This window comes from Vicia villosa, linkage group LG5 (genome assembly GCF_029867415.1).
Source record: "Vicia villosa cultivar HV-30 ecotype Madison, WI linkage group LG5, Vvil1.0, whole genome shotgun sequence".
Lineage (NCBI taxonomy): Eukaryota > Viridiplantae > Streptophyta > Magnoliopsida > Fabales > Fabaceae > Vicia > Vicia villosa.
The window spans coordinates 155,045,639-155,055,518 of record NC_081184.1 but is presented as its reverse complement, the minus strand read 5'-3'; the positions used below and the strand labels follow the sequence as shown (position 1 = coordinate 155,055,518).

The 9,880-nt window shown below is 34.3% G+C and overlaps 1 protein-coding gene across 1 annotated transcript; it reads left to right on the top strand.

The window, feature by feature from the left end:
- Positions 1 to 257: 257 nt before the first annotated feature.
- LOC131603350 (pre-mRNA-processing factor 39-2) lies at positions 258 to 9,319 on the top strand. The gene is made up of 13 exons (XM_058875646.1): positions 258 to 395; positions 531 to 628; positions 737 to 966; positions 1,153 to 1,320; positions 2,186 to 2,558; positions 2,661 to 2,804; positions 3,988 to 4,140; positions 4,243 to 4,359; positions 5,154 to 5,234; positions 6,252 to 6,401; positions 6,717 to 8,654; positions 8,742 to 8,792; positions 8,937 to 9,319. The coding sequence occupies exons 1-13, from the start codon at positions 362 to 364 to the stop codon at positions 9,033 to 9,035; spliced, it is 3,636 nt and encodes a 1,211-aa protein (XP_058731629.1). The 5' UTR covers positions 258 to 361; the 3' UTR covers positions 9,036 to 9,319.
- Positions 9,320 to 9,880: the final 561 nt, after the last annotated feature.

Below are 9,880 nucleotides of genomic sequence, written 5' to 3'. Positions count from 1 at the left end.
ATATAAATTTTTTAAATTTCAAAAGGTAATGATAAAAGTAATGAAAATTTTGACTTAAAAATTAAATTTTTAGTTGTTTTTTTTTTAAAAATATTTATAATATTTTAAATATATTTATAAAATAATTATTTAAAAATACACATTAGTTTAACAGTAAAGATGAAAACTAACTACGCGCATAATAATAATAATAATTTGTTAGTGTCAAAATATGTTTTTTTTAATAAAGACTAAATAAATTTTGATTACAGAAACAAAAACATATTAACAAAATAAACACGAAAGAAAAGAGAGATTTGAACCAAAACCAAAATTTCTCCTCCCTGAACGACGGTAGTGCGGTTACTCTCATCGCCTTCTAATGGTGGTGTCGCTGTGTCCTACCAAATCATCCGGTAACTAACTCTCCACACTGTTTCTTCATCATCGTTATGCAAACTGCAAAGATTATTTCTTCATTCAATCAATTTTCGCAACGTAGCAGCAAACTAACCGAGTTGCTTGTTATCCATTTTATTTTATCTTTGCAGCTACCAATGACAATCTTGAACTTGAAATTATTTCCAAGGGTTCATTACATTTTGATGAATGGGTTTCACTCATCTTAGAGACTGAGAAAGTATATCCTGTAAGTTTGATGCCAAAAAATGACAATTTATTTCTGTTTTCTTTCTTCCAATTATACATGAAATCAGCATAACAGAATTTCAATTGGATATTGGGTTTATTTTTGCAGGATAATGTGGAGAAAATATGTCTAGTTTACGACCATTTCTTGTCTGAATTCCCTTTGTGTCATGGATATTGGAAGAAGTATGCGGCACACATGTCACGGCTATGCACCATGGATAAGGTTGTTGAAGTCTTTGAACAAGCTGTGTCGGCCGCAACATATTCAGTTGGCTTGTGGGTTGACTACTGCAGCTTTGGTATGTCTGCTTTTGAGGATGCATCTGATATTCAGAGGTAAATATAGTTAAAGCCAACGTGCGCGTACACACACACTGTAGTTGTAGGGACCGTAAATATAAATGATTTAGGTAGAATTCTTTTATTTTTCATATCGTTTGTTCCACATTCTTACTTTATATTCTTTAAAAAGTTTCACTACTGAAAGGAAATGAAATGGTTTTGTTGCTTTATTTTTGCCAGATTGTTCAAGAGAGCCATATCCTTTGTAGGGAAGGATTACTTATGTTATACCTTGTGGGACAAGTATATCCATTTTGCATTTTCCCAGCAGCAGTGGCTTTCTCTTGCTCACATTTATATCCAGACCCTCAAATTTCCAACCAAAAAGTTACACCAGTATTATGATAGGTATGTCTTGCATTGTGTAACTTGAGCCTTCAATGGTGCTCTGAGAAGCTGGTGAGAATTTGTCGTGAAAACAATGATATTTTACAAGGCTATGTTCACATAATTTTTAATAAATGTCAGGTCCATTACCATGCACTACCCCCTTTCTTGTAGGATAATTTTGATCAATACATGTATTGCTATGAAGTCTGAAATAAACTGGGTAGCTTTGCTACACACGAGCTCTCCTGTACTGTTTTATGTTTACAAATTCAATGACAACTTATACATCTGGTTGTGAGCAACAGAAAAGGGAGTTGGGGGGAAATATTATGGATATAGCTTTCAATGTAATTCCTCCAGTTTGTATGAGGGGATTAGTTGGCAAACTCGAGTAATTATTTGCTTTTGTTAGACTTTTTTGAAGGTCTTATTTCTACAAGGAAAAATTAGTTCGGGACAATTAGGGTAGTTGGTTGGTAAAAGAGGATTGGTTTGATAAGCAAATAGGGGATATAAGGTTAGGGGGTCAAATTTTCGAATTATCTAGTTTCAAAAAGAAAAATCTTTTGTGAAGGGGAAATTCTTGGAGGAGAGTTCTCTATCCTTTGATAAACTATTAATTCAATTAAGTTGTTATTTTCTTCCATTTCTTTTTATCTCTTTTCTCTTTCAATTTCTAAAACACAACCTTCATTTAATATGCAACTGAATTCTGACACGACTTGTTGATATGGATGATCGTTCTTCTTATTGAACGGTAGAAAGAGTTCTTAACATAAATTAACAATAACATCTGTATGGCTATATGGGTGTAAATATTGTGATTTTTTCCACATACATTTTGTTAATACACTTACCATGTACTAGTTATATATTTCTCCAGTTTTAAAAAGCTGCTAACCTTTTTGGAAGAAGGCATAACAAGCCAGGACAATCCTCCATCGGAATTACAATCTGAATCATGTTTAGATGGTGAAATTCCCATGACTACGTGTTGCAATGATGACGAGATTTATTGTATTATCAAAGATATGACGGATTCGTCTGTTGGATTGACCAGTTCAATAGCCCTAAAAAAGTACAGGATCATTGGAGAACAGCTTTATCATAAGGCTTGTGAACTGTATTCAAAGATTAGTTCTTTTGAGGCAAATATTCCAAGATATTACTTTCATGTCCGGCCACTTGATGCAAATCAATTGCAGAATTGGCATGATTATCTGGATTTTATTGAACTTCAAGGGGATTTTGACTGGGTAGTCTCAATAATTTATTCCAATATAGTTTTCCAATTGCTTACTATTACTTTTTAGTTGAACACTATTAGCTGATTTTTCCGTTTCTTCTATTAAGCATAGGCCGTGAAACTTTATGAGAGATGCTTGATTGTGTGCGCCAATTATCCTGATTACTGGATGCGTTATGCGGACTTCATGGAAGCCAAGGGAGGAAGAGAAATTGCAAATTATTCTCTAGACCGAGCAACTGGAATTTATTTGAAGGTATTTTCCCAGTTAAATGTTATGTTGATTGAATATCTTGAATGTCTTGTTAATAGTCAGCTTCTGCATGTTAAATTTTCACCTTCCAAGTATATCATCAGTGATCGGACAAACGCTTGCAAAAGTTTAGGGATTTTAAAGAACACAAGTATGAAATATTAAAATCAATGTCATATGTCTACAGGGTCCAACGTAAAAAAACAAACTTGTAATAGTACATCACGGATGAATTGAATAAGTGAAATCATGAAGCACAAACACAATACAGGTATCGGATACAATATGTATCCAATACTGCGATACGTTAGTCATTGAAAAATATAGGATATGATACATATATAAAAATTAAAATTATCCATTAGTTAAATCATTGTCCAACAAAAACAATTAAATTTGCAAAATTTGATACCTGTTAAAGGAATCATGAAGAAAAGAAACCAATCTTAAAAAAATAGTAATCGTGAGATAATATTAAATGGGTGCATCAAAAATTACATAGGAGAGAGAAGAGGTATTTAAAGTGTAAAGAAGTGTAATTAAGGAGGGGAAAGTTTGATTCTTGTTATAGAAAAATGAACAGTTATAAGGGAGTTAATGTTGAGAGAAGAGTAAGTAAGGAGAGGAAAGTTTGATTCATGTTCTAGAAAAATGAACAGATATGAGATAAACTAGGTGTATCAGAGACATGTTGATACATGTCAACAGTGTATCTCATGGTGTGTTGCCGTATTGGAAAATATTAGAATTTTTTTGTTTTTTTAAAATAAAAAATTCGGATATTCCTTCGATACGTATCGGCGACATTTCGGATACGATTCAACCGAGATTTTAGAGTATCCGTGCTTCATTGGTGAAATGTGATGATTTGGACTTGGGTGTTCACATTCAATACAAAGAAAGGTGTACGCAAATCATAGATAACCTTGTTTTTTGAGATTCTACTGTGTGGTTGTTAGTGGGAAGGTTACTAATTATAAATTGAAATCCAAGTCAAAACATGTCCGCTATTCGTTATGTTGGGTGTTGTGGTTTCTCCTTATTTGTTAATTAATGCTTTCCTAGCATATTTCTGAACTGTGTGACTATGTGGTGCCCTTCTGAAACTTTTTTATTTCCTTTCTTCTCTTGGCTTTCACTTCATAACTTTATGTTTGACCGTAGCTCCCCTATATGTTTGTTACAGAGTGTGCCAGCAATCCATTTATTTAATGCTAGGTTTAAGGAGCAAATAGGAGATGTTTTAGCTGCTCGTGCTGCGTATATTCGTCGCTGTAAAGAGACAGATTCAGATTTTGTGGAGAATGTTATATCAAAAGCTAATATGGAAAAACGTTTGGTATGCAATTCACCTGTACTGCCATTGAAGAAAAATTAGCTCTGCAATGCCTAGATGCAGCAATAAAGTTACTGCATGTGCTGCTTTATATATTTAATGCAGGGAAATACGGAGTCGGCTTTCAGTATATACAAAGAAGCACTTGAAATAGCTACAACAGAGGAAAAGCTACAGGCCCTCCCCATTTTATATGTTCATTTCTCTCGGCTAAAATATATGGTAGGTAGTCAATGCTGTCTGCATCAAACATTAGTTGTCGTATTTTTATGATTAAAATCACCCTATCAAGTTTTTGAGAACATTCATTGGAGAGATAATACTTATACGCTAAAATATTTGGTAGGTGTCTATGCTTGTCTGCATCAAACATTAGTTGTCGTATTTTTATGATTAAAATCACCCTATCAAGTTTTTGAGAACATTCATTGGAGATATAATATTTATACATCATTTAGTTCCTTAATTTAATGTAAAAATTCTTCTTCTTTATAAGATATTTTATTTCATCAAGTCCTAATTTCAAACTGTGTCCAGTTTAGTGGTTGAGCCATTAGGAAAAAGAAACATATAATTGAAACACGTCAACTACACCATGTAAAATTTTCTTGGGAAGTACAGATTTAGTAACCGCACCATGTCAATTTAATAGCATCCTTATCATAGTATTAGTAATATAGTATCCTTCATTTTCTTTTTCTTGTAACTAGCACAATCCATGGGATATTGTTTGGAAAGTTTTTCCTCAGTTGATATTTTTCTTTCTTTCTGTGTGGTGGCAACAAATTTCATTTTGCAGATCATAGTTCAAGAGAATAACTTAAGTTGGAGTTAGAGGATTGGTCTGGGTACCTTAAGGTTATAGTTGCCTGTTACACTAGTTCTTTCAACTGATTCAAGCAAGCATATCCGAATTATACAAAGAGTTCTTTAAAATAAAAATAAAAATAAAACTCATATATAGTCATATACAACTCAATCTAATTTTTGTCGTTTGTTTCTTCCTTGGTTTTAAGAGTACAAACAATGTGGATGCTGCTAGAGTTGTCTTAACTGATGGTATCAGAACCTTGCCTCAAAACAAATTGCTTCTGGAGGTATGTCTGCCTGTCTTACCCCTATATTATTACTGCATGTTTTGCAAAGAGAGCTACATCTATGCTGGGATTCAGTATGCATGCTTGCAAATACCCCTGCCTAGGTTATCGAGTATCGACTGATTATACAAAGCCTACCGACACCTCAGACAATAAACTAATTCTTTTTTCCTCTAGGTGGAGTTGCTGAAGTTGATCAACTGGCGCAATAATACCCAATCACACCAGATAAAATAACCTTGTTTTTAATTGTTTTTATATATATATATATATATATATATATATATATATATATATATATATATATATATATATATATATATATATATATATATATATATATATATATATATATATATATATATATATATATATATATATATATATATATATATATATATATATATATATATATATATATATATATATGCCAATTCATATTGACTGAACAAGTCTAACAATCTAGTGGCTACTGTTAAATGGGCTTGGATCTCATCCCAAAAGCTAGCTCAAAAGATGTGGTTGTCCAAACACATTTATGCATCCAACAACTTAGGAACCTAAGCAATTTGAGACTCCAATACAAATTCAACGACCTAAATACAATTTCAACAGCTACTGCTAACCTTCATGGACAGGGAGCTTTTCTCTTTACTTCCCCACACCCAAAACAAACCCTACGAATGAACAAGTGTTTGAATTTTCAGCTAAACTGAAGTTAGGAACTAGCAAAAGGGCAGTTCATTTTCTATCCGGATTGCAGCATTGTCAAAAGCCAATTCACCTACACCCATCAAGGAAAACTGGGGTAGCATAGACTCATCATTAAGTAGTGCTTAATTGGAAAAATTAAAGTGTTGGTCACCTGAGAATGGTTTTGTAAATCATGAGCTGTCATGTACATGCCTAGGAATGATTTTATCATATCAGGCATCAATCTTTTTTGGAAGATAAAATCATCATATGTGAGTTTAAATTTAGTAAAATTTATTCACTTGTCTTGATGTACTTTTACAGGAATTGATAAAGTTCTCTATGATGCATGGAGGGAAAAAGCACATGGATGTAATAGATTCAATTATTGCAGGTGCATTATCTCCAAAGTCTGATAGATCTCAAGGTCTGAGTGCAGAGGATGCGGAGGATATATCAAACTTATACCTAGAGGTTATACTATTTGAATGAACTTAATTATTCTAGAGTTCATTATTATGATTTAGGAATGGACTGATATATGTTGGTTGATCTGTTTTTTTATCAGTTATTTTTCTTATGTTTCCACCAATTTGAAAACATTTTGCATGTACAGGTCATTACTGTTTGTTTATGCTATAGAAAACTTGTATTTATTTATCCAAGAGATGAAAGCAAAGTATTTTGAGCTCTTGATAGTTTGTTTGGATTTCTGAAGTAATTCTCTTTCACTTGGGCTAGGCTCAGGTTCCTAGAAGTTTTGATACTAACACCTGTATGTTATACCAGTTTGTTGACTATTGTGGAACCATAAATGATGTAAGGAAGGCATTGAATCGACACATAAGATTATTTCCCGACTCTGCACGAATAAATTCATGTCAGTACTCAACCAAAAGTATAAGACCACCCAATTTGATCAAGAACAAGAGAGAAGAGACTTCTGTTTCCATGTCTGATGAAGCACCTATAGATCCTAGTTCTAACTTGCAAGCGCATTTACCTCAACAAAACAAGAAAATGTCGTTGGAGAAATATTGTGATACTCAGTCTGATGCTGCCAATGATGGATTGGTCTTAATGGAGAATAACACAACTCGACCTAATGATACAGATTCGGCCTGTCTTCAAATTATGGAGTCAGACGATAAAGCAGAAGATAATGCTAGGGAATTACCTATCTCAGTTTCAGAAGAGCCAAGAAACAATGATCCTGAACGGCATTTGTCGTCTGTAGATTTAGTTGGAGTGAAAGAGGAATCTACCAAACTTGAGAATTTTAAAAAAGACTGTTCTGGATCTGACATTTCATCAGAAAATTTATTGCATCCAACAGCCAGTGGAAATCAACCCTCCCAAGCTTTGCAAGCATCGTCAAACGAAAATTCTGTTTTTCCTCAGGGAAAGTGTGAGCTTAAGACTGAAGAATTGAAGCCACTTTCTGTAACAAGTGAGTCACTGAACCCTCTTGAAAGTACATGCCCTGATTCAGGACTAACAGCATCTCAGGTGGAGTGCAAGACTATTCCAGAAAGCTGCAAGTCAAATACCTTAAGTTTGTACAACTCTTCAAGAAGGACTCAAGATTCTGATTATGCCCAAACTCAAGATGAGAGAAACAGGCCGAATTCATCATCTCATCTGGACAATAGAAGAAATAGACCACTTTTTCCACCTCGATTTTCTAGAAATCGTGGTGGAAATTGGGGTCCAATAAAAAATAATGGTAAATTTTGTGGAGGTCCTAAATATGGTAACCGTGGACGTGGAGGTCCCAAATATGGTAATCGTGAGTACACACATAGAAAAGAGCACCAGCACCGACATTCATCTCTACAGCAAACGCATACAGCTGGGCGGGGAGCATATTTTCCTGTAGTTCCTGTGAGTTCTCAATCTGCATTGCAAGTTCAGCAATGCAATCAAGGACAAAGCCAATTTCAAGCCACTGCTCCTACTGCTGATTTTGTGGCTGCTCAAAGTAGGCCTATACAAAACATTCAGACGCAAAACTCTTTATCTCAGTCCCAATTACAAGCTAGTACTACATCAAACGTACCACATCAATTGCAAGTTCAGCAATGCAATCAAGGACAAAACCAATTTCAAGCCACTGCTCCTACTGCTGATTTTGTGGCTGCTCAAAGTTGGCCTATACAAAACATTCAGACGCAAAACCCTTTATCTCAGTCCCAATTACAAGCTAGTACTACATCAAACGTACCACATCATGCAATGCAAGGTAATGATCAATATGGATATATGCAGAATGGCCAAGACTATAATCAGATGTGGCATCATTATTATTACCAGCAGCAGCAGTTGCAACTACAACAACATTATACTCAATTGCAACAACAACCAGTGCAACCAGAATTGTCGCAACAACTTCAACAACAATCATTCCAACCGGAATTGTCGCAACAACTTCAACAACAATCATTCCAACCGGAATTGTCGCAACAACTTCAACAACAAGCATTCCAACCGGAATTGTCACAACAACTTCAACAACAATCATTCCAACCAGAATTGTCGCAACAACTTCAACAACAATCATTCCAACCGGAATTGTCGCAACAACTTCAACAACAAAGTCAACCAGAACCTCTTCAACCACAACAGCTGCAACAGTTGCACTTCCAACTGCACCAGTTTCTGCAGCAGCAGCAACCGCAGCAGCAAGAGCATTCTATTTACCTTCAGCAGCTACAGCCGTCTACACAAGTATTGACCAGTTTTGTTACACTGAAATTGTGACTCTTTTTTATTGGACTCGTTCCTTCTGTTCTAATTATTTCTTTGTAATGACAGAGCAGCAGCAAACCCGCAGAAGACCAAGCGCAGGTAGTAGTGATACCACAGGTCAGTTAAATTGAATTCTTACAGAAAAAATTCGGTTTTGTTTTGTAGCTTGAGACCTGGCTGTCTTTGGTTTAATTTTCTCTGGGTCTTAAATTTTACCATGTTCTTTGACACCAAATTGATTTTTGTATTTTGATCGTGTAGGGCCAGGAAGCAATATCATCACAACAATCAGGCGACCCGGGGTTATATTCTTCTCCTGTTCTGCACCATCCCCAAGAAAAACCTGCCCAAGAAGAGTAACATTTCCTAGTAGATTTGATAGGTTTTTAATTGTAATATTCAGAATTTACTACGTTCTAAACATAATTTTTTATCAGTGTCCAACTAATAGGAAAAATGTTAACAGTAGTTTGCATTAATAGTGTAAGAGTATATCAGAGTTGTTTGGTCATTCTAGTGAGTTGCTGAGTTTTGATGGCACAACTTCATATGCTCACCGACCATCCATAAGTTATATATAGCAGGGGTAGTACTTATATATAAATTTGTAGCACAAAAAGTATGAATGATTTTATAAACTGAAATATACATCATAACTTTAATTTTAGCTTAACCTTATGATATTTTTCAATGTGCGGGATGTGATGAAATGGAATTGAGTGGGGTGGTAAGGAATGTGATTCTAATGTTTGGATTTGCAAATAATTGAAGAAGTGAAATAGTTCATAATGAAGTTTATTCCATATTATTTCATTCAATCCTTCAATTTTCATTCGATTGAATTGAGAGTGTATACGATAGAATGAACTAATTAGTTATGTTCCATTTCGTCAAATTAACAAAAATACCTAAACAACAAAATGAAATATCTGATCTATTTTGCTCAGTTTCACTCTATTTAATTAGTTTTTAATCCATTCTGTCCTGTTTTAGTTCATTAATCCAAACGCAGTTGTTTCATTCTGCGCTACTTCGTTTTAGTTCATCAATTAAAACATAACCTTAAATTAATTTGAAAAGTTAGAAGAGTTAGGATCAGTCAAAAACTTAAGGGTTACTTTTAACATAATATCTCTAATTAGTGTGCCATCTAAACTTATATGACTTCCAATCTCCACTATTATGCACGTGGTTCAATCTTTGGC

Bases quoted from the DNA above. Each gene is read 5' to 3' on its own strand.
- LOC131603350 (XM_058875646.1), top strand. From the start codon at position 362: ATGGTGGTGTCGCTGTGTCCTACCAAATCATCCG. The intron at 2,559-2,660 runs GTAGTCTCAATA...TATTAAGCATAG, and splicing joins TTCAAGGGGATTTTGACTGG to GCCGTGAAACTTTATGAGAG. The intron at 8,655-8,741 runs GTATTGACCAGT...TTGTAATGACAG, and splicing joins AGCTACAGCCGTCTACACAA to AGCAGCAGCAAACCCGCAGA.